Here is a 25,619-nt window from a genome sequence, read left to right as displayed (position 1 = left end):
CCTGAGCAAAAGTCTGATTCAGAGGCTGAAAAAGGACTGCAGATGCTGTTGGATTCTGACCTCCTTGCACGCGAAGTGGATTTTCTGGAGTTACAGAAGCCCAATTGGCGCGCTCTCAATTGTGTTGGAAAGTAGACATCCTGGGCTTTCCATCAATATATAATAGTTCATACTTTGCCCAAGATTTGATGGCCCAAACCGGCGTTCCAAGTCAGCATAGAAATTCTGGCGTCAAAACGCCAGAACTGGCATAAAAGCTGGAGTTAAACGCCCAAACTGGCACAAAAGCTGGAGTTTAACTCCAAGAAAAGTCTCTACACATGGAAGCTTCAATGCTCAGCCCAAGCACACACCAAGTAGGCCCGGAAGAAGATTTTTGCATTAATTACCTATTTCTGTAACCCTAGGCTACTAGTTTTCTATAAATAGGACCTTTTGCTATTGTATTTTTCATCTTTTGATCTTTTGATCATCTTGGAATCATGTTTTGATGATTGAACCCTCTTTGGGAGGCTGGCCATTCGGCCATGCCTAGACCTTTTGTTCTTATGTATTTTCAACGGTGGAGTTTCTACACACCATAGATTAAGGTGTGGAGCTCTGCTGTTCTTCATGAATTAATGCAAAGTACTATTGTTTTTCTATTCAACTCAAGTCTATTTCTTCTCCAAGATATCCATTCGCACCCAAGAACATGATGAATGTGATGATTATATGACACTCATCACCATTCTCACCTATGAACGCGTTACTGACAATTACTTCCGTTCTACATGCAAACAAGCTTGAATGTGTATCTCTTGGGTTTCTAATCTAGGATTAGAACCTTCGTGGTATAGGCTAGAATTATTGGCGGCCATTCCTGAGATCCGGAACGTCTAAACCTTGTCTGTGGTATTCTGAGTAGGATCTGGGAAGGGATGACTGTGACGAGCTTCAAACTCGCGATTGTTGGGCATGTGACAGACGCAAAAAGATCAATGGATCCTATTCCAACATGATCGAGAACCGACAGATGATTAGCCGTGCGGTGACAGTGTGCGTAGAACATTTTCACTGGGAGGACAGGAAGTAGCCATTGACAATGGTGATGCCCAACATAAAGCTTGCCATGGAAAGGAGTATGAATGATTGGAAGAAGTCAATAGGAAAGCAGAGGTTTAGGAGGAACAAAGCATCTTCATACGCTTATCTGAAATTCCAACCAAAGAATTACATAAGTATCTCTATCTTTATTTTATGTTTTATTTATCTTTTAATTATCAATTCTCCATCACCATTTGAATTCGCCTGATTGAGATTTACAAGGTGACCATAGCTTGCTTCAAGCCGACAGTCTCCGTGGGATCGACCCTTACTCACGTAAGGTATTACTTGGACGACCCAGTGCACTTGCTAGTTAGTTGTGCGGAATTGTGACAAAGTGTGATTCACGTTTGAGAGCTCCAAGTTCTTTGGCGCCATTGTTGATGATCACAATTTCGTGCACCAAGTTTTTGGCGCTGTTGCTGGGGATTGTTCGAGTTTGGACAACTGACGGTTCATCTTGTTGCTTAGATTAGGTATTATTTTTTAGAATTTTTAAGAACGAATTCTAGAGTTTCAAGGTGATGTTCTTATCATCACAAAAGCTGATTGATTCTCATCAATTTAGCTATTGAATGTAATGTTCTGCTGAAGCTTAGCTAGCCATGTCTAATCTTTTTAGACTGAAGCTTTAGACTAACATTGCATGATTCCTAGAATTGTTATTAAAAATTTTGAATCTCTTTATTTTATTTTCTATATAAGTTTCAAAAACCACAAAAAAAATTTATAAAATCATAAAAACTAAAAATATTTTATATTTCTTGTTTGAGTCTAGTGTCTAATTTTAAGTTTAGTGTCAATTGTATGTCCTTATTCTTCTAATTTTAAAAAATTACATGACTATGTTCTTCATTAATCTTCAAGTTGTTCTTGATGATTTACTTGCTCTGATCTTTAAATTCTCTTGTTTTGTGTGTGTTCCGAGGGTTACCTGAAACTGGAGGTCGATCTCGGATGAGATCTTCCGTACTGGTCGGAGATAACGTGTCTAGCTGGCCGATGACTGCCGGAGCTGTTGTATTCGACTTGTTGGACTTGTCGCACTGCTGATCCTTGGCCACCGGAGGGTGGGGGGTACCTGCAAGAGACTCCGATGCTTAAGTTAGCATGGGTATTAAGCAGGTTTTTATGTAGAATCAGAGTATGAGTTATACCTGGGTGCTCCAGTATATTTATAGTGGTTGTAGAGTGAACTTTCTAGATAAGATAAGTTAGTTATCTTATCTTAACTTTATCTTTGAGTTGAGGTCAGCTTAACTTCAAGGGAACAGCCCTTATCTCTATAGGCTTGGGCGGCCTTTGGATTTGGGTCGTGTTTCTCTATTTGGGCCCTTTATTGGGCTCTCCTGTTGATTTGGCCGACCTCCTTGAGAAGAGGCCGAGTAGCCTGACCTGAAGAGGTCCGTCGCTTTGTCGCCAGTCATCCCAGGTCGGGTAGCTCGACCCAGGGTATGAACAGTGCCCCTGCTTGAGCTCGGTCTTTTTGCTGAGGTCGAGTCTTTGACTTCGGTCCTTCTCTGGCGAAGCCGAACTCAAGCATTTTGTTGATTCCTTTCTTTGTAGAGTCTTTTTGAATGTGGAACATTTTCCTTTAAAAGCGCGCGCCTTTATATCGGCGCTTTGGAAACGTGCGAGGGTTTAATACCCTCATTAATTGACTTCAAATGCCCCGTTTCCCTTGGTCTTATTTTGAAATTTGCCATCGGAAACGGTTTCTCTTCTTCGTTCCTCTTCGTAACTTCTCCCTTTACTCTCTCATTTTCTGTTTTAGAGTTTCATAGTTTCTTCCTGCGACACTTGCTCTTCTACTGCTTTCTGTGAAAAAGGAGTGATTCTGGGTTTCTCCTTCTGTCTTCTTCCGGCGAATTTTTTTTGTTCGAAGGGTGGCTCTACCGCTTCTTGCTCTTCAGCTTTCTTTCGAGGTTTTCTTCTATTTTCCAGGTTCGATTTTTCCTACTCTATCATTTTTATGCCTGTTTTGAGAAAGTTTTTATCTTAGTTGGAAAAGTTTGGATCTTTCTACTTTCTGCTGTGCCTGATCACTCTGAGTTTCGTAGTTTCTTCGTCTTTTGCATGGTCTTTTTTGCTTTTCCTGTTGCTTGATACCTTTAGGGTTTTTGCATGTTGTGAAATGCTTTTGATTTTGAAGCTTTGGAATGATAATTTTGTTTGATTCTGAAAAAAGGTTGCATCTTTGGTGATTTTTTCCTGGTATGTTTGCTGTTGTTTCTTGCTGATAGACTGTAGGAAGATGATTTTCTGTTTTGTTTGTGTTTTGTCTTTCTCCTATTGAAAAATGCTTGTTGTTTTGAGGTCTTCTATTCTTGTTTGCGGGATACCGGAACGTAAGTAGATTTTTCTTGATACCTCGCTTTGTTACTGCCTCCAAAGGATGCCCCAGGAGTTTTAGTTTGAGTCTTGGGGCTTCCTTTTTCTGTGTATTCGCCCGCCGAGATGTTTTTGAGTAATCCGTTCTTCTTTTCTTTTGTAGGGTTTAGTTGGCCTCATGTCTTCCCAAAATAACGTTGTAGAGATGCCTTCCCGGGTTCCTGAGGGTATAGCCGATTGGGTGGACTCGATGGTTCTTATGTGTGTCTCTCTGGTTGATTCTGAATTTTGTGCACAGGTTAGACAGTTTCATAGTGTTTGTAGTAATTTTAGTGATGAGAAGGACTATGAGCTTGTCCCTCCCTCTTCTGATGAAAGAGTCTGCTTTTCTACTCGGGTTGTTGATGATCGCCCCTTCTTTTATGTTTATGATTTTTTCTTCGGTCCGCTGGGTATCACCCTTCCTTTTACTCCATTTGAAACCGATCTGTTATGGTCCTGTAATGTTGCCCCCTCTCAGCTTCACCCCAATTCCTGGGGTTTCATAAAAATTTTCCAATTGTTGTGCAATGGTTTTGGTATTCCTGCTTCCCAATCTCTCTTTTTCTATCTGTTTGTCTTGACTAAGCCCGGTGTGGTAAAAAAGAAGTCAGCTTGGGTCTCCTTCCGTTCCACCCAGGGAAAGAAGGTCTTTTCCATGTTTGACGAGTCGTTCCGTGATTTTAAAAACTACTTTTTCAAAGTCTGAGCTGTTGAAGGAGCTCGGCCCTTTTTTTCTAGATGAAAATGACGAACCTGCTTTTCCCTTGGAATGGCAAAAAGATGTGAGGGTCTCTAGATATGCGTGGGAAATGCTGGATGAGGCTGAACGAGCCTTCGTGACTGTCTTGGAAGATCGCTGGGGTCATCCTCCCCATCTCGACACAAAGAAATTTCTAACCAATTCTTCTCTTCTTCAAACTGAACTGGGTATCTTGTGTTTATCTGTTTATGTTGCTTGTAGATGTCATTCCGACTTATCCGACTTGTAGCTTAACTTCTGTTTTATTTGCAGAGGCAATGAAGAATAATGAAGCTATGAAAGCTTTTAAGAGGGCGCAGAGGGCGACTGCTGCCAGGAATATTGCGGCCAAGGCGGCTGGGGAGGGGTCCTCCCAAATGCGCGAGAAGCCATCAGTGCCGAGTTCTCCTGGGGTGAAGAAGGTGGTCCCTACACCTCGAGTCCGTTTGGTGGATCCTCACCCTACTTCTGCCGCTCCATCTGTTGCTCCTCCCAATAAAAAACAAAAAACAGCCGAGCCCTTTGACCTCGATGCTCCTAATTTCAATGCCATTGAGTTTGTGGATCAGCAAATCGGTCCCTATGGCTCCCTCTCTACAGATGATGTGTCCATCCTCCATCACCTGTAATTTATGGCCCGAAATCACGTAAAGATGGCGTATATGGAAGCCGCCATATATCGAACTACTCAGAATCTCCCTCTCCATGCCACTAAAGCGTTTATGGAGGAGGCAAAACAAGAGTTTGATCGGATGAGGGAGTTGAAGGAGAAACTTGAGGTAAAAGTAGCCAAGCTGGAGAAGGACTTAGAGAACGAGAAGGCGAGTTCTCAATCATTGGCAGCTTCTTTGAGGTTGGCTGAGGACACAGCCATGATGCACAAGGATAGTTACGTTACATCCTATCGGGAGATGTTGCGTCTGAGGGGGGAGCTCGACAATGTCCGAGAAGATTATTCTGAGCTCCAAAGTCATCTCGTTGGCAGCGTGACTGCTGCTTACGAGAACTTGAAAGAGCAAGTTTGGGTTATTACTCCCGAGGCCGATCTCACTCCCTTTAGCTTGGACAACATTGTCAGGGATGGCAAGATTGTCCCTGATGATGGGATGATGATGATGAGGTCGATCCCCTCCCTGTGTCTTCTGCCAAGGTATCCGCGCCTACTGTTCTTCCTGCCAAGGTCGACCCTCCCGCTTCCGATCCTGACTGTCAGATTTTAAACTGGGACGATGGTACTGTGGATGCTGTCCCTCTCCAGGCTCGCCCTCCTTCTCCTCAGATTGATGCTGCTAAGAAGCCTTCTAACCTTTAGCTGATTCATGTTGGATATTTTTGTAGTTGGCCCGGCTTGTGGGCTTTAAAACTCTTTGGTTTATTTTGTTGACACTCTTTCTGGTTGCTTGTTTAGCAACATTATTTAAAAACACAACGAATAGCTTCTGGGCTTTTGGGTCTGACCCTGAGGCTTTTACGTTACATTTGCTTGCGCCTGTCTTGGCTTCTTTGAGGGCTTGTTGTCGATGTGTGGATCCGATTTAACAATCCATGCCCGACTTCTTTGTCTTTTTCCGAGTAGTCGACCGATGTCGATCTTTTTCAAGTATTTAAAGTAATCTTCCTTTTTGGACCTTGGTCAGGTCTCTTTTATAACCGATTTGTGGGAGACCGACTTCTTTATGTTGATCTCTTCTAAGTTACCTCGTAATCCTCTTTCTTGGACCTTTGTCAGGTCTCTTTTAGGGATTACTTTTATAACTTTCTGTTGTAGGAGTCCGACTTCTTTATGTCGATCTCTTCTAAGTTACTTTGTAATCCTCTTTTTTGGACCTTTGTCAGGTCTCTTTCAGGGATTACTTTTATAACTTTCCGTTGTAGGAGACCGACTTCTTGATGTCGATCTCTTCTAAGTTACTTCGTAATCCTCTTTTTTGGACCTTGGTCAGGTCTCTTTCAGGGATTACTTTTATAACTTTTCGTTGTAGGAGACCGACTTCTTTATGTCGATCTCTTCTAAGTTACTTCGTAATCCTCTTTTTTGGACCTTGGTTAGGTCTCTTTCAGGGATTACTTTTATAACTTTTCGTTGTAGGAGACCGACTTCTTTGTGTCGATCTCTTCTAAGTTACTTCGTAATCCTCTTTTTTGGACCTTGGTCAGGTCTCTTTCAGGGATTACTTTTATAACTTTTCGTTGTAGGAGACCGACTTCTTTGTGTCGATCTCTTCTAAGTTACTTTGTAATCCTCTTTCTTGGACCTTTGTCAGCTCTCTTTCAGAGATTACTTTTATAACTTTTCGTTGTAGGAGACCGACTTCATTAGGTCGATCTCTTTCTAGGTTATTTTTGTAATCCTCTTTCTTGGACCTTTGTCAGGTCTCTTTCATGGATTACTTTTATAACCCTTTTTATTTTGGGCTGACTTTGTTAGGTCGAGCCCTTCTAAGTTAAAGTAATCCTCTTTAATAGGGTTGGCCAGACCTCTTTCCAGGGTTTACTTATAACTTGGGTTGACTTGGTCCGACTCCTGGACGTCGGCCAGTCTTTAAGTTATTATTTTAGCTATCCGTAAGACCTCGTCAGGTTCTTTTTTGGATTGCTTTCGATAACTTCTTACATTATTCTGTGTTCATTTTTTCCGATTTGTAGAAAGTGGTTAGCATCTTTAGATCATCCTTTGGGTGAATCGCGCTTTCACCTTTATCGGACGGTTTGTCTTTATCGTGGTCGTGCAGTGAAATTGTTTTTCACTTTCTGCCGACCTGTCGCTTTATAATCGGACGATGAATTCTTCAGATTAATGCGTCTTGAATTCTTGTAGAAATATCTAAATAAACTTTATTCAAAGTAAAAGTGAAAATATATACATGTGGAAATTTTTTCATCCCTTCAAGTCGGATAGTGCCTGGGTCTCAACTTGGTGCCTCATTAAAAAACCTTTTCAAGAAAAAGAGTGCATCCAATAATGAGATCTGTTACCTTCCTAACTGTAGTATCTTCTTAGGTTGCAAGCGTGCCATGACCTGGGAAGCTCTCGTCTGTTGAGTTCGGACAGTCTGTAATAGCCCTTCCCGAGTACTTCTACAACTCGGTAAGGTCCTTTCCAGTTTGCTACCAACTTTCCTTCTCCTGGTCGAGTTGTTTCAATATCGTTTCGGATTAAGATGAGATCATTCTCTGCGAAACTTCTCGGTACTACTTTTTGATTATATCTGGAAGCCATCCGTCGTTTTAGTGCTTCTTCCCTGATCTGAGCTCTTTCTTGGATTTCAGGTAGTAGGTCGAGTTCTTCCCTCTGAATTTGGGAGTTGGCTTCTTCATTGTAGTGGACCACTCTGGCTGACCCTTCCTCGATCTCTATTGGGATCATTGCCTCCACTCCATATACTAGTCGAAATGGTGATTCATTTGTGGTAGAGTGTGGCGTTGTTCGATATGCCCATAGGACTTGTGGAAGTTCTTCGGCCCAAGCTCCCTTTGCATCTTGTAGTCTCTGTTTCAACCCAGCCAATATGACTTTGTTGGCGGCTTCAGCCTGTCCATTGGCTTGAGGGTGTTTGACGGAGGTGAATTGGTGCTTTATATTTAAGTCGGCTACTAGTCTCCTGAAGCCTGCGTCTGTGAATTGGGTGTCATTGTCCGTGGTGATGGAGTGTGGAACCCCAAACCTTGTGACAATGTTTCTATATAGAAATTTCCGGCTTCTTTGAGCGGTGGCGTTGGCTAGGGGCTCTGCCTCAATCCATTTTGTGAAATAGTCTACCCATACTATGAGAAATTTAACTTGTCCTGACCCCTGGGGGAAGGTGCCAAGAAGGTCAAGCCCCCACCTTGCAAACGGCCAAGGGGAAGTTACATTGATGAGCTCTTCTGGTGGGGCGATGTGAAAGTTGGCATGTTTCTGACATGGTGGGCATGTCTTTACAAATTCTGTAGCTTCTTTCTGTAGAGTTGGCCAATAGAACCCCGCCCGGAGCACTTTTTTTTGCTAGAGCTCGTGCTCCGAGGTGATTGCCACAAATGCCGCCGTGTACTTCTTCTAGCACTTCCTTTGTGTGGGAGGTCGGTACGCATTCCAGTAATGGTACTGAGATCCCTCTTTTGTACAGGATGTTGTTTATAATGGTGTAGTACTGTACCTCCCTTTTTAGCCTTTTTGCCTCTTTTTCTTCTGTGGGGAGTGTTCCTGCTCTGAGGTAGTTAATTATGGGAGTCATCCATCCTTGGTCCTGGTTTGTTATGGCTAGGACTTTTTCCTCTTCCGAGATTGACGGGTTCTGTAATATTTCCTGGATGAGGCTTCTATTGTTGCCCCCTGGTTTGGTGCTGGCTAGTTTCGAGAGTGCGTCAGCTCGGGCATTTTGTTCTCAGGGTATGTGGTATATCTTATATTCCCAGATTTGTCCGAGCTGTTGCTTGGTCTTATCTAAATACCTTTTCATGGTGGGGTCTTTAGCTTGGTAGCTCCCTGTTATTTGTGATGTGATAACTTGTGAATCACTGTAGATGTTGAGTTTCCGAGCTCCAACCTCTTCAGCCAGCTTCAAACCAGCTAGCAGTGCTTCGTATTCTGCTTGGTTATTCGAAGCCAGGAACCCAAACTTGAGGGAAAGCTCAACTTGGGTTCCCTGGTTGCTTTCTATTATCACTCCTGCGCCGCTTCCAGTTTTATTTAAAGAACCGTCCACATAGAGATTCCACTCTGTGAGGGTTTTCAGGGCATCTGTGAATTTTGCGATAAAATCGGCCAGATATTGTGACTTAATGGCCGTCCGAGCTTCATATTAGAGGTCGAACTCTGACAACTCGACTGCCCATTGTAGAATTCTACCTGCTAAATCTATTTTCTGCAATATTCCTTTCAAGGGCTGGTTGGTGCGAACTTTGATGGTGTGGGCCTAGAAGTAAGGGCGGAGTCGTCTAGATGTTAGAATGAGAGTGTATGCAAATTTTTCTATTTTCTGGTAGTTCAGCTCAGATCCCTGTAGTGCTTTACTAATGAAGTAGACGGGTTGTTGTCCGTCTTTGTCTTCTCTGACTAGTGCTGACGCTACTGCCCGGCTTCCTACCGCGAGATATAATATGAGTGGTTCTCCTTTTTGTGGTCGGGAGAGGATAGGTGGCTGTCCTAAGAACTTTTTAAAGTCTTGGAAGGCTTGCTCACATTCTGTTGTCCACTCGAACTGCTTTCCCTTTCTTAAAGTAGCATAGAAGGGGAGAGATCTTATTGCGGCTCCTGCTAAGAATCGGGATAGGGCTGCCAATCTCCCATTGAGTTGCTGCACTTCTTGACACAGGTTGGGCTCTTCATGTTGAGTATGGCCTGACATTTGTCCGGATTTGCTTCAATTCCTCTTTGTGTGAGCATGAAACCTAAGAATTTGCCTGCTTCTACCGCGAAGGTGCATTTTGCTGGTTGAGTCGCATGTCATGCTTCCTTATGGTGTCGAATACTTGGGCCAGGTCGAACAATAATGTCTCTTCACTTTGTGTTTTTATTAACATGTCGTCGACGTAGACTTCCATGATCTTTCCGATGTGATTCGAGAAGACTTTATTCATTAGCCTCTGATAAGTAGCTCCCGCGTTCTTGAGACCGAAAGGCATCACAATGTAGCAGTAGTTTGCTTTTGGTGTTAGGAACAAGGTCTTTTCTTGGTCTGGCGGATACATGGGGATCTGGTTGTACCCCGAGTATGCATCCATAAACGGAAGATATTTATATCCGGAAAAAGCGTCTACCAGAGCGTCGATATTTGGGAGTGGGTAAGGGTCCTTTGGACAAGCCTTGTTGAGATCGGTGTAATCGGTGCACATTCGCCACTTCCCATTTGATTTTTTCACCAAGACAATGTTGGCTAGCCATAGTGGGTATTTGACTTCTCTTACGAATCCTGCTTCCAGTAGTGCCTGTACTTGTTCTTCCACAGCCTGGGATCGTTCTGGCCCAAGTTTTCTTCGTCTCTGTTGTACCGGTCGAGATCCTGGATAGACCGCCAACTTATGACACATCAGCTTAGGATCTATGCCTGGCATATCTGTGGCTTTCCATGCAAAGAGATCGACATTATCTCGCAGGAACTGTATTAGTAATTCCTTTGAGTCTCCTTTTAGGATTATGCCGATATTGGTTATTTTTTCAAAGGTGTCCCCGATCTGAATCTTTTCTATCTCGCCCTCTGGCTGGGGACAAAGTTCTTCTCGTCGTTGAACTCCGCCCAGCTCGATTGTGTGGAACTCTTCTCCTTTGCCTCTGAGGTTTAGGCTTTCGTGTAACAGCGACGTGCCATTTTTTGATCTGCTTTTATCGAGGCTATCCCCTTTGGTGTTGGGAATTTCATACATAGGTGTGGGGTCGAAACTATTGCGCCGAGTTTGTTGAGTGTTGTCCGACCTATGAGAGCATTGTAAGCTGAACTTACGTCGACCACGATGTAATCTATTTTGAGGGTCCAAGATTGGTTCCCTCTTCCGAAGGTTGTGTGTAGTGGTATGTATCTTAGTGGTCGAACCGGGGTGTCTCCTAGTCCAAACAGACTGTTTGGATATGCTTGAAGTTCTTTTTCCTCCAAGCCGAGTTTATCAAAGGCTGTTTTGAATAAAATGTCGGCAGAACTCCCTTGGTCTATTAAGGTGTGGTGTAGGTTGGCGTTTGCTAATATGATGGTGATGACCATGGGATCGTCGTGTCCTGCGATGACGCCGGATGCGTCCTCTTTAGTGAATGTTTTTGCTGGGATGTTGAGTGCTTCCTCCTTTCCTTCGACATGATATACTTCTTTGAGATATCTTTTGCGAGAGGATTTGGAGATCCTACCTGCTGTAAATCCGCCATGTATCATGTGGACATGTCTTTCTGGTGTCCGAGGTGATCGTTCTGTTCGTTCAGTATCCTCATCTCTTCGTCTCTTTCTTTGATCATCATCTCGAGTGGCCAGGAATCGATCTAACTTTCCTTCTCTCACTAATTTTTCTATGATATTTTTTAAGTCAAAGTATTCGTTTGTGGAGTGTCCTCGGACTCGGTGGTATTCGCAATATTCTTTCCAGTTTCCTCCTCCCTTTTTGCCTTTGAGTGGCCGTGCTGGGGGGATTTTTTCTGTATGGCATACTTCTTTGTATATCTCGGCCAAGGATGCCCTGAGAGGAGTGTAATTATGGTACTTTTTGATTTTCTCCCCTTGTCGATCTTCTTTCCTCTTGGATTCCTTGTCTCTGTCTCGGTAGGAGGCCCCCGATTTTGAGGTCTCTCCTAACCGAGCGTTTTCTTCCATATTGATGTATTTTTCTGCTCGTTTCTGCACTTCATCCAAGGAGGTCGGGTACTTTTTTGATATAGATTGGTTGAAGGGTCCTTCTCGTAGGCCGTTGATGAGTCCCATGATGGCGGCCTCTGTGGGTAAACTTTGTATGTCCATGCATGTTTTGTTGAATCTCTCCAAATAGTTGTGGAGGCTCTTCCGATCTCCTTGTTTGATCCCTAGTAAACTGGGGGCGTGCTTGGCTTTATCTTTCTGAATGGAGAATCTGGCTAGGAATTTTTTAGCTAGGTCGTCAAAGCTTGAGATGGACTTTGGGGGTAGGTTGTCGAACCATCGAATGGTTGTCTTTGTGAGAGTTGTTGGGAAGGCTTTGCAGCGAACAGCATCTGGGGCGTTGGTGAGGTACATTCTGCTTCTGAAGTTACTGAGGTGGTGGTTGGGATCCGTGGTGCCATCATACAGGGTCATATCCGGGAGTTTGAAGTCTTTTGGAATTTTGGTTTTCATGATTTCTCTGGTGAACGGGTCTTGCTCTTTGCGTGAGTTTTCTTCAAGATTGGCCCGGGGAGCTTTTAATTTGAGATCGGCTTCTAATTGTTGTAGTTTTTCTTCCAACTCCCGACGTCGCCGCATCTCTCTTTGTAGATCCCTTCCGATTTCCCGTTGTTGTTGAGTTTCTTTTTCCAGTTGTTTTAGGCGATCTAGGAGCGCTTCTATTGCCCCTGAATTTAATGAGTCGCTGTCTTTGTTGGTTTCCGGAGTGTCTTGTTGTGTGACATCCGCATTCTTGTGCGGCGTTCTCTCTTTCAGACCTGAATCGTGGTCGTTGTTATGGTTGTCCGCCATGGTGATGGGTTGACTTCCAGGTTCCGCGGCAACGGCGCCAATGTTCTGAGGGTTACCTGAAACTGGAGGTCGATCTCGGACGAGATCTTCCGTACTGGTCGGAGATAATGTGTCCGGCTGGCCGATGACTACCGGAGCTGTTGTATTCGACTTGTTGGACTTGTCGCACTGCTGATCCTTGGCCACCGGAGGGTGGGGGTACCTGCAAGAGACTCCGATGCTTAAGTTAGCACGGGTATTAAGTAGGTTTTTATGTAGAATCAGAGTATGAGTTATACCTGGCTGCTCTAGTGTATTTATAGTGGTTGTAGAGTGACCTTTCTAGATAAGATAAGTTAGTTATCTTATCTTATCTTTATCTTTGAGTTGAGGTCAGCTTAACTTCAAAGGAACAGCCCTTATCTCTATAGGCTTGGGCGGCCTTTGAATTTGGGTCGTGTTCCTCTATTTGGGCCCTTTATTGGGCTCTCCTGTTGATTTGGCCGACCTCCTTGAGAAGAGGTCGGGTAGCCTGACCTGAAGAGGTCCGTCGCATTGTCGCCAGTCATCCCAGGTTGGGTAGCTCGACCCAGAGTATGAACAGTGTGTTTTGTTGTTTTTCTTATGCATTCTCAATTTGTTAGAGTCTCTAATACAAAACTTCTAAGTTTGATGTCTTGCATGCATTGTCTATTTGATCTTAGTTGCATTTTGATTATTTCTCATCATTAAAAATTCAAAAAAAAAAATTTCAAAACTATGTCTTTTCAAGTCAATAATACAGAGAATTGAAGATTCAGAACATTCAGCAAAGGAATCAAACAGAAAAAGCTGGGCGTTCAAAACGCCCAGTGAAGAAGGAAAACTGGCGTTTAAACGCCAGCCAGGTGCCCTGGCTGGGCGTTTAACGCCCAAAAAGGTAGGAATTTGGGCGTTAAACACCAGAATGGATGCCATTCTGGGCGTTTAACGCCAGGATGACACTAGAGGGAAGATTTTGTTTTTAATTCAAATCTTTTTCAAATTTTCATAATTTTTCAAAATCAAATATTTTTCAAATCATATCTTTTCAATCATATCTTTTCAAAATCAATTTCTTTTCAACTTTTTTTATTTATTACTATTTTCGAAAATCCTTGCTACAATTAATTATTTAATTCAAAATTTTCTAGTTGTTACTTGCCTATTAAGAAATGATCAAAAGTTTTAATTCTAGAATCATATCTTCTAATTTCTTGTTAGTCAAGTAATCAACTTTAATTCTAAAACTTTCTCTTTTTAATTTGATTTTCAATCATATCTTCTCAATCATATCTTTTCAATCACATCTTTTTCAAAATTAAGTTTCAATCATATCTTTTTTATTTCTAATTTCAAAATCTTTTTCAAAAATCACTTAATTTCTTTCCCAATCTTAATTTTCGAAAAACCCTTACCAAAATTTTAAAATTCTTTTAATTATTTCAAAATCTTTTACTTTAATTTCGAAAATTCTTCCCCTCTTCTCACATCCTTCTATTTAAGGACTAACACTCCTCCACTATCAACAATTCGAACTGTATCCCTCTTGATAGGTTCGAATTCTCCTCTCTCTACCTCCTCTTTCTATTCTTCTTTTCCTCTGACACCTCAAGGAATCTGTATACTGTGACATAGAGGATTCCATACTTTCTTGTTCTCTTCTCTTTCATATGAGCAGGAGCAAAAGACAAAGGCATTCTTGTTGAAGCTGATCCTGAACCTGAAAGGACCTTGAAGAGAAAGCTAAGAGAAGCTAAAGTACAAATCTCTGTAGAGGACCTAACAGAGCTTTTCAAAGAAGAAGAAGCAATGGCAGCCGAAAACAACAATGCCAACAATGCAAGGAAGGTGCTTGGTGACTTTACTGCACCTACTCCCGACTTCTATGGGAGAAGCATCTCAATCCCTGCCATTGGAGCAAACAACTTTGAGCTTATGCCTCAATTAGTTTCTCTAATGCAACAGAATTGCAAGTTTCATGGACTTCCATTGGAAGATCCTCATCAGTTCTTAGCTGAATTCTTGCAAATCTGTGACACTGTCAAGACTAATGGGGTTGATCCCGAGGTCTACAAGCTTATGCTTTTTCCTTTTATTGTAAGAGACAGAGCTAGGACATGGTTGGACTCACAACCTAAAGAAAGCCTGAACTCTTGGGAAAAGTTAGTCAATGCCTTCTTGGCAAAGTTCTTTCCACCTCAAAAATTGAGTAAGCTTAGAGTGGAAGTCCAAACCTTCAGACAGAAGGAAGGTAAATCCCTCTATGAAGCTTGGGAAAGATACAAGCAATTGATCAGAATGTGCCCTTCTGACATGCTTTCAGAATGGAGCATCATAGGTATATTCTATGATGGTCTGTCTGAACTATCCAAGATGTCATTGGATAGCTCTGCTGGAGGATCTCTTCATCTGAAGAAGATGTCTGCAGAAGCTCAAGAACTTATTGAAATGGTTGCAAATAACCAATTCGTGTACACTTCTGAAAGGAATCCTATGAATAATGGGACAAATCAGAAGAAAGGAGTTCTTGAGATTGATACTCTGAATGCCATACTGGCTCAGAATAAAATATTGACTCAGCAAGTCAATATGATTTCTCAGAGTTTGTCTGGAATGCAAGCAGCAATAGGCAGTACTAAGGAAGCTTCCCCTGAAGAAGAAGCTTATGATCCTGAGAACCCAGCAATGGAAGAGGAGAATTACATGGGAGAACCCTATGAAAACACCTACAATCTTTCATGGAAGAAATCATCCAAATCTCTCATGGAAGGATCAACAGAGACCTCAACAAGGTTTCAACAACAATAATGGTGGAAGAAATAGGTTTAGCAATAGCAAGCCTTTTCCATCATCTTCTCAGCAACAGACAGAGAATTCTAAACAAAGCCACTCTGACTTAGCAACCATTCTCTCTGATCTAATCAAAACCACTCAAAGTTTCATGACTGAAACAAGGTCCTCCATTAGAAATTTGGAAGCACAAGTGGGTCAGCTGAGTAAGAAAATTACTGAACTCCCTCCTAGTACTCTCCCAAGCAATACAGAAGAAAATCCAGAAAGAGAGTGCAAGGCCATAACCACATCTCACATGGCCGAACATGGAGAGGAGGAAGAGGCAGTGATCTCCACTGAGGAATACCTCAATGGACGTCCACTGGCCTCCATGGAGTTCCCTAATGAAGAACCATGGGAATCTGAGGCTCAGACTGAGACCATAGAGATTCCATTAAATTTACTTTTGCCATTCATGAGCTCTGATGAGTATTCTTCCTCTAAAGAGGATGAAGATGTTACTAAAAAACAAGTTGCTAAGTACCTTGGAGCAATCATGAAGCTAAATACCAGGTTGTTTGGTAATGAGACTTGGGAGGGGAAACCTCCATTGCTCATCAAAGAACTGGATGACTTGACTAGGCAGAAATTACCTCTGAAGAGACAAGACCCTGGAAAATTCTCAATACCTTGTACCATAGGCACCATGACCTTTGAGAAGGCTCTGTGTGACCTGGGGTCAAGTATAAACCTTATGCCTCTCTCTGTAATGGAGAAGCTAGGGATCATTGAGGTACAAGCTGCAAGAATCTCACTAGAGATGGCAGACAATTCAAGGAAACAAGCTTATGGACTTGTAGAGGATGTCTTGGTAAAGGTTGAAGACCATTACATCCCTGCTGATTTTATAATCCTAGAGACCATTACATCCAGCAACAATACCTAGCAAAATAAATCAATAACCAGCAACAATACCAAGTCAGCAAACAATTCAACAAACAGAACAAAATCATCCAGTCAGCATCAATAACCAGCAACAATAATTTAACCAGCAACAATACCTAACAAAATAAATCAATAAACAGCAACAATACCAAGTCAGCATCAATGATTAAAATAATTCAACAAACAGAACATTGCCTAACAAACAGCAAACAATGAATCAACAAATAGCAAGTCAGTAACAAAATCGGGTTAAAAATACCAATTCTGAATAATTTAACCAAATTAACAATGAATTAACAAGTCAACAAGTCAGCAATAAAGTAAATAATACCTGACTCGGTGGCTCGGGCTCCATGCCTAACTTGAATCGGTGGCTGGGTGGGAGATTGGGAGGAACATGGGTGCTATGTTGAATCGGTGACCGGTGGGTGGCTGGGTGCTGTGTTGAATCAGTGGGTGGGAGACCTGAATCGGTGACTGGTGGTGCTGGGTGCGAGGGATGAGGGTCGCGCTCTGCTACTGCTGGCGCTGGGTGCAAGGGTCGTCCAGGCTGTGGCTGGGGCTTCGTGGTGCTTTGTCCGCGAAAAACGTGGTGGCAGACTGGGAGGAACGTGGGTTCGCCGCCGAGACAGGAGAGCGCTACTGTAGAGAGGAGAGCGCGAGTCTGAGAGGAGAGTGCGACTCTGAGAGGAGAGCGGCAGAGCGCGATTGTGAGAGGCTGAGACTGAGGGTTTTCGATTGGGGGTGGGAGGCGTGGGGTTAGGGCTCAGGACTCGCGCTCAAGGCAAGGGAATTGGGGTTTGGCTGTTTGGGGGTGGGGGAGTGGGGTTGGTTTTTTAGGGCATTTTTATACCACCGGTTCGGTTCGGTTCGGTTAGGGTTTTCCTAGTCAGAACCGAAAACCGAACCAAACCGCAAAAAAAACTGTAAAATACATTTTTTTTGGTTTTTTCGGTTATCGGTTTATTCGGTTTTCGGTTTTTTCGGTTCGGTTGACCGGTTTAGCTCAGTCCGGATCGGTTTTGAACACCCCTAGTAAATATTAGTTAAATAATAGAAAAAAATCCATATCGAGATATCTAGAACAAAATTAATTTTCAATCTTTGGATATAAAAATTAACTATAAGTGATACTCCCATTGCAGTAACCAAATATTGTCAAAATTCCTGTCACACATTAAACCTTTCTTTAGACCGACTGAATGTGCACATGGAAACTTAAACTTCACAACCTATTTATTACCGCATATATTTTCTATTAATTGGCCAAACAATAACCTTCATTTGGGCCGATTAATGACTGCATAATTAATAGAAAATAAACAGAAGTGTACAATGTTTATTATTTGGCCAAACAATAAACTTTCTTTGGGCCGATTATTGTCCGCATAAATAACAAGCATTACTTTATTCTTAATTAGTTACCCAAACATGTATTTATCATCAATATGTGTATATAATTCGGCCAAATATAGACCTTCCTTTGGACTGACCAATATTCGCATGAATTACATATCACTATATTTCTAATGTTATACATAAATCAATTTTCACAAAAGATGCTATTTTGGCAACATAATGTTCAATCAATTTATTCCAAAATCAAATCTTTATAAAATAAGTGGATATAATAATCCAAATTGTTACTAGTTTTCTTATGTAACAATTAAAAAAATATTTAAATTGCAAAAGGAATTAAATCTTAATAGCGACCTTAAAAAAAACGTGATTATAACTGTGCAACAAATTCATGTGCCAAAAAAATTTTGATCTGTTAAGATTAGAATCAATCATTATAATTCAATCCACGCAAAATATAAAAAAAAATAAAATGAATTTAAAAAGAATAAATCCATATGGAATAGTATAAAAAGGATAAACAAACGAAGAACCTTTCTTTTCTTTAAAACAAACTAGCTTCATATTCACATGTTAAATCATGGTGTATACAAAAAACTTTATAATAAATATGCTCTTCATGTACTATTTGTATATCCTTTATACACTCTTAATGTACTCTTTCAGTTTTATTAATATGTGCTATACAATCCAAAGCAACATATATTTGAATCTAATTTCCCAAACTCGAATTAAGATTCAAATTCAAAAAAAAAAATATAATTTCTTAATGATTTAATCATAGTTGGTTCTGATACCACTTGTTGAAATTTTCACAGAATTTCTTAACCCCAAAGATTATCCATATTAAATCATTAAAAAGAAAATAGTTGAATGCGGAAGCGTACCTGAATTCATAAACATGAATCATGATTGGAAGAGTCTGGATCTTGTGGTTCTTTCAATCTTCTTCAACCAAAACCTTCTGTATTCCTAGGAGGCTGAATGACAACTTCTTGCTGAGGCGACTTTGGCATATTGGGGACTGAAACCTGAAGGCACTATCTATATTTGAGTATGGCACCATTAAACCCTAAAACCCAAATAAAATAGTATCTAAAGTCCAAAAGATAATATATCTAAAATCCAAAAGATTATGTAAAATATTTTACACAATCATCTAAAAAAAATAAGTAATTTCTCTAAATTTAATTACAAGATAGTTATTTTTGTTTGACGTAATATTACGTAATCAAATACACAAATAAAATTAGTTTATACTAACAATACATCTTTAAATTCATTTTTATAGAAACACATCTCTTTTGTTTTTAATTCTTTTCGAAGCTTCCTTCGTCCAAAACACACGACTTTGGCTTTCTTGTTTTCTTCACCAACTCAACCTCTCCAAGACCCCATACGCATAGGAGGTGTTCTTCCTCAAGTGTTTTATTTGCGTGCAATTCCTATAAATACCAAAGTATAACTTGCTTTCAAGATCATTTTAATATACAAACAGCTTAACATAAGTATAATATTTGGGGCATAGTTTGGAAATCACAGGGAATCATAATTTGTTTTTCTTTATTAATGTATTTGTTTTCTTATTTCTATTTTCTAATTATTATTAAAATAAATAAATAATTTTAGACGTAATAAATATATAATTATAAATATTACATATATAAAATTATGAATATTAAATTAAATAATATAATTTTTTATTATTGTCTCTCTAATATTACTCTAAAAAATGTTTGATGCCAGCCATAATTTGAGAATCATAAATGATCATAACTTATTTTTTATTTCTATTAATATTTATTAATTATTTTTAAAATAAATATATAATATTAGACATAATAAATATATAATAATTAATGGTATATACATAAAATTATAAATATTAAATTAAATAAAATAAATTTAAATTATTGTCTCCTTAACCTCCTCTTTATGTTTTTAATATTAGAAGATTACATTCGATCAATATAAAACGCAGGAACCGATCTAGAAATAGTATCATGGGAGAGCTAATAACATATATAATATTAAAAAATTATGCAAAAATTTATATAATGTAAAATGCATTACAAAAATATACTGATAGAGAATATATATATTTTAAAGTACAAAAAATATATATGTACTTTTTATTAACAAAGTGGTCGATTCCTCATTTCATAAAATTTATCGATAATAGAATTTGTGTCAAATTTTTCTGTATTTTTCTTTTCAATATAATTAAAAGACAATTAGCAAGAAATTTATCTTTCATTTTGTTTTTAAATTATTCTTCTCAATATTCATAGCTGAAAAAGAACTCTCAGTTGTAGTAGTTGAAACAGAGAAAATTAATACCAAATGAATCAAGAAGGACGCTCACAAGAAGAAAAAAATCTACTTTATGGGAATTGAAAAATTTTATTTAATTAAAAATATTAGTAATAATATCTTTTTATAGTTTTTTAATATTGTTACTTACTTTTTAGATATTAGAAATCATTAATATTTAGGTTAGACTGAATTTTTATTTATATTAGACTAAATACTAAATAAATTTTTAAAAAACTAAATCATACTTAATAACTTATTACTATTAATCTTTTTTTAAAAGAGTTGGGGGCGAAGCCTCTACTCACCCCCTAAAATCTGTCCCTGATTAACATATATATATATATATATATATATATATATATATATATATTGTTGAGAGTAACAGTGATATATTAAACGGTCTTATAGATATGGTATATCTTTTTTCTTTTTTTTATCATGGTATGTCTAAAGCCTGCGATAAGAGTATTTAAAAGAAAATAATATAAAATTATTTTACGTAACTTAATATTTATAATTTGATATATATAATATTTATTATAAACATTGTATTTTGTTTAGTTTAACTATAATATCTTTAAAAAATAGACGACTTAATAATTAAGTTTGTGTTTATTATACTCTATGCAAAAATATTTTAATTATATTAATACAAAAAATATTCATCTGCTTAGTCCAATATTCTTTAAGATCAAAGAAAAATTGGACTTCGATAAAAATGGTCGAATTCCAAATGTGCTTTATGATGTATTCCACTAAAAAAAACTTATCAACATCATCATATATATGATTAAAATTAAGCAATGGAATAATAAAAAAAAAAATTAAGATGTAGTGGTCAGTGAAAGGAGTATCAACTTCATAGAATATCCACTGAGCTAAAAGTATTAACACTCATCACTCTTTGAACCTATAAAAAGTTTAAAGTGAGTGAAAAAAGTGAGCTAAAAAGAAATAGAAAGTATAATTATTCAGAGTACTTTTTATACTCTATAATAAATTTTGAAAAACATCATAGAATTATACATTTTTTTATTTTGAGATAATCATATACAACACAAAAAGCAAGACAAGAAAAAGTATTGGTGCTTCAAGTGCTTCAAAGATTCAAACTGCTTCAATAAGATCGTTACAACAAGCATGTTATTATATCAAAACAAATTTGCTTTACTCCTGTAATATACATAATGATATACAATATCTGGGAGTGAAATTTGACATTCTATCATGCTAATTTGTGTTAAATATACTACTATAAATGCGAAGAAAAGTACCAAAGATGGATAAAAAAATACATACATTATCACGATATAAAAAAAACTTATTGTTTCCTGCTTTTGAATTAGCGAAAATTATAGTCACCCAAAAGAAATAGCAAAAGTTATATACTTCCAATATCTTTCTTCTTCTTTGATAATTTCGGGATGGGTTAGGTTCGAACATGCATGTATGTTTCAGTTGTGTCAAGTGTTTATAAATGCATTAGCAATAAAATAATAAAATCAAGGGTATGCAGCGTGTATATGAAAAGGAAGGTGTGGTGTATTAATTAACGAAAAGTAAAGGGGATAAATGTGTTTGAGATACGAACGAGAGAAGACAATATGTGTTAGCTACACATAAGTAAAATTGAAATAGATTATTGTCATTTTCTCCAAAGGATATCTGTATTTGTGTAGTAATTATATTAGGGTTATATTCTAAAATCAGTTAATTAGAATAGAATAGATGTTAAAATATAAAATATATATTAAAAATAAATTAAACTATAATATTTATGTATAAATATATAGTAATTAATTTTGATAATTAATTTTAATATATAAATAATATTTTTGTTGTGTAGTCCACAGCAATGCTAATTATTTTTGGTATTAGTGTAATACTGTGATATTATTATTGGCTAAGAAGTGTGTATTACAGATATGGCTGACATTTGTAGATTTAGGAGAAATTCTTACCAACGATTTGCTATTTTATCGCGTACAATTCAAATCATGGTTCATTATTTTACGATTTGCTATTTTATTCATGAGATATTATTTATAAATTAAAATTAGTTACTAAAATTAATTAATTTTGTATATATATAGTTTAATTTATTTTTAGTATATATTTTATATTTTTATATATATTTTATACTAATAATTAATTTTAATGTATATTGTTCTGTATTACAAAATGTTCGATCAAAAGAGTAAATATTTTGATAAGTTATTTAACGTTACTAAAACACAAATAAATCACTATGCAAGTTGCCGCCCAAAAATCTCAGACCTAATCAAAGATCGGTTACACAAAACCACTATAAATAACAATGTTTAGGCTCGAGAAAAAGCAGAAGAAAAAAAAGATCATATAATATCGCATTTATACTCTTTATTTCAAAGATATTTCACTAACTTGAGTGTCGGAGTTCTTTTTGCAGGTACCACATATGGGTCTGAGTTTAGAGGGTTACTTCCTTGCTAATCAAGAGGTTTCGAAGACTTGCAGAATAGCACGGAACCGATCTATAGCACGGAAGAGTATCCTTGACGGAACATTTAGCACCCACCGTGGGGCTCGAACTTAAGTAACCCCATGCCAATTTTTGTCTTACTTTTTTGCAGAGCCATGGCCGATGATGCTGGACCTCAACTCCCTCCCCCGACTCGTGATGAGCTAGTAGCCATGAACGCTGCGCTTTAGACCGAGGTTAAGAAAATGGTTGACCTGTTAGCCCAAAATGGAAAGCTCTGTGCATGGAACCCCAAGAATGTGCTCTCAAACAATGTACGACCTCACGATGCAGACACTCAGGAGATCACTCTCTAAAGGAACAGCCGACAATATCCAATCCCTTTTCAGAGGATATTGTGAAATTCCAGATACCAAAGAACTTCGTACTGCCTACTACACTAAAGTCTTACGAAGTGTTCGGAGACCCTCACATCTATGTTACCAAGTTTCAGTCAATGATATTTTTAACGGTGCTTCTAACCCTAAACTTCGCCGGTCTTTTCAGACTTTTTTAGATGGTGCTGTCTTACTTTGGTTTTTCAAGTTGCATGCAGGTTCAATCTCTTGCTTTGAAGAGTTGGCGAGGTCTTTCATTGACTAATTTGCCGCCTCAAAAATATACGTACACGAATCGGACTACCTTAGCACTATCAAACAAGGACAGCACGAGAGTCTAAAGAACTACATGACACGGTTTGCCAAGGCAATTTGGAGATCCCGGACCTCAACCCCGATGTACACCTACACGCACTCAAAAGTTGCCTTCGCCCTAGAAAGTTTCAAGAGACTATAGCCATAACTAAGCCGAAGACAATGGCAGAATTCCGAGAAAAGGCCTCGGGACAAATGGAGATTAAAGAGTTTCGTGAAGCTCGGCGCATGGAAAAACAACAACCGCGCCGAGATGAGGAAAGGCAGCCTAGATCTCAAAACCACAAGGACCTCAAAATGCCCTTCAAGCTAAAACAAAAGTTTGACCCGTACACCAAATTCAATACAAAGAGAAAGGACATAATCAAAGAAATCCTTCACAATAAGCTTTAAAAGCCGCTGAGTAAAGCAAGAACTTATCAAGATCAGAAATAACTGGACAAAAACAAACATTGTGCATTTCATCAAAAGTACGGTCATACCAATGACGAATGCATAGTGGCTAAAGACTTACTAGAGAGATTGGCAAGACAGGAATTACTAGAGAAATATGTTACTAACAGAGGCCAGAAGGAAATGGAAACTACAATTATGGACCAGCTGAATTACAATTCAACTCCCAAAGACAAGGGAACTTGACATGAAATAGTAGAGTTTCCCACTTAAAAGGAAGATATAAATTATATCTCAGGAGGTTTTACAGGAGGAGGAACGACCAATACTGCCAGAAAACGGAGCTACAGAGCCATGCTGGCAACAGAAGGGTCTTCCCAAGGGACATATGCTTTACTTCCACCTCAACCAATCTCTTTTGAGGCATCGAATTTTAAGTCACATTGACCAAACTTAGACGAATTTCAGTGCATATGGGAAAACTAACAGTCAAGAAAGTCTTACTCGACCCTGGAAGTAGTGCTGATGTATTGTTCTACTTAACCTTCCAAAAAATGTACCTTAGCGATAAAGCTCTGCAACCCTCAACCGGAGAGTTGGTAGGTTTCTCTGGAGAAAGGGAGCCCATGTTAGGTTATGTATGGTTAAAAACAACACTGAGGGAGCCTCCGTACTTAAAAATCATAGACATTCAATTCTTAGTAGTTAATTGTGCTAGTTCCTATAATGTCATTTTGGGACGACCATCTCTTAATTCTTTTGGAGCTATTGTTTTTACTATTTACTTGTGTGTAAAGTTCCATGTGCAAGGAAACATTGTCACAACCATACATGCTGATCATAAGGAAGCTAGGCAATGTTATAATGTAGGTCTAAAGTTGAAACCGCCAGAACCAGTCCAACGCATCAACTCCGTTTACAACGCAAAAGACATCCCATCTTTGGCAGAGCTGGATCCTCGAGACGACATGTCCCACAGACCTACCCCGACTGACGAATTAAAAAAGGTACAACTAACCGAACAAGAAAACCAGTATACTAACATCGGATTTGTGTTTTCTATAGATTGTGAACAAAACATCATCAACTTGCTCAAATCAAATTCAGACCTTTTTTCATGGACACCAGCAGACATGCCAGGCATAGATCCGGCCATCGTATGTCACAAACTTGCTGTCAACCCTAATGCTCGACTAGTGAGACAGAAAAAAGGAATCTAGGAACAGAAATGAGGAAGGCAGCGGTCACAGAAACTCAAAAACTGCTGGATGCATGGTTCATCCGAGAGATCAGGTTCTCTTCTTGGCTGGCAAATGTGATCATGGTAAAGAAAAACTCCGGCAAGGGACGCATGTGTATTGACTACACTGACTTAAACAAAGCATGCCCAAAAGATTCGTATCTGCTACCGAGCATTGATAAATTGGTGGATAACACTTCAGGAGTTGAAGTACTAAGTTTCATGGACGCCTATTCTGCGTATAACCAGATACTTATGCACACAGAAGATGAGGACAAAACAACATTCATCACCGATCATGGTAATTTTTGTTATAAGGTAATGCCTTTTGGTCTTAAAAATGTAGGAGCTACGTACCATCGCTTGATGGATAAAGGCTTCAAACAATAAATTGGTCGGAACATTGAGGTCTACGTCAACGATATGGTGGTCAAATCAAGCCCAGAGGCTAACCATGAAGCTGATCTCCTGGAAGCCTTTCAACAAATTTGGAAGTATCACATGCGGCTAAATCCAGAAAAGTACGCGTTTGGAGTGCATGGGGGCAAATTCCTCGGTTTTTTGGTAACACATCAGGGGATAGAGACAAATCCAGATAAATGCTGAGCTGTGATACAAATGCAATCTCCTTGGACAATTAAATAAGTACAACAACTCATCGGTCACCTAGTAGCATTATCACGATTCCTACCTGCAGCCACAGCAAAATCGTGTCACTTTTTCCATAGCCTAAGAAAATCTAGAGAGTTCAAGTGGACAAATGAGTGTGAGCAGGCATTCATCAAATTTAAGAATCTACTTAGCTTACCGCCCATACTTCGAAAACCACAACAAGGTAAGCCAATTTATCTATATTTGTCAATTTTACCTAATGCAGTTAGTTCTGTACTTGTCACAGAAATTGATAAAGAACAACACCCAGTATATTTTGTAAGCAAAGTATTGCAATGTGTAGAAATAAGATATCCCACAATAGAAAAATTGGCATTCGTATTGATAACAATGGCTCGGCGGTTGAGACATTATTTCCAAAATCATCAAGTCAAAGTCCGAACAAACCAACCGTTGTGTCAAGTATTAGCACGAGCAGATCTAGCCGGACGTCTCATAAAATGGTCAATCGAGCTTTCTGAGTTTG

The 25,619-nt window shown here is 39.0% G+C and overlaps 1 protein-coding gene and 1 non-coding gene across 2 annotated transcripts; one reads left to right on the top strand and one right to left on the bottom strand.

The window, feature by feature from the left end:
- Positions 1 to 14,514: 14,514 nt before the first annotated feature.
- Positions 14,515 to 14,622, bottom strand: LOC148547372 (small nucleolar RNA R71). The gene has a single exon (XR_015898404.1). It is a non-coding gene; the product is annotated as a small nucleolar RNA R71 (small nucleolar RNA).
- A 9,092-nt stretch (positions 14,623 to 23,714) lies between these two features.
- LOC148547371 (uncharacterized) lies at positions 23,715 to 24,461 on the top strand. The gene has a single exon (XM_088495413.1). The coding sequence runs from the start codon at positions 23,715 to 23,717 to the stop codon at positions 24,459 to 24,461; it is 747 nt and encodes a 248-aa protein (XP_088351539.1).
- The last annotated feature ends 1,158 nt before the right edge of the window (positions 24,462 to 25,619 follow it).

This window comes from Arachis ipaensis, chromosome B8 (assembly GCF_059453495.1).
Source record: "Arachis ipaensis isolate K30076 ecotype BB chromosome B8, ASM5945349v1, whole genome shotgun sequence".
Taxonomy (NCBI): Eukaryota; Viridiplantae; Streptophyta; class Magnoliopsida; order Fabales; family Fabaceae; genus Arachis; species Arachis ipaensis.
Note: the sequence above shows the minus strand (reverse complement) of the source record. Positions and strands in the feature narration are given on the sequence as shown.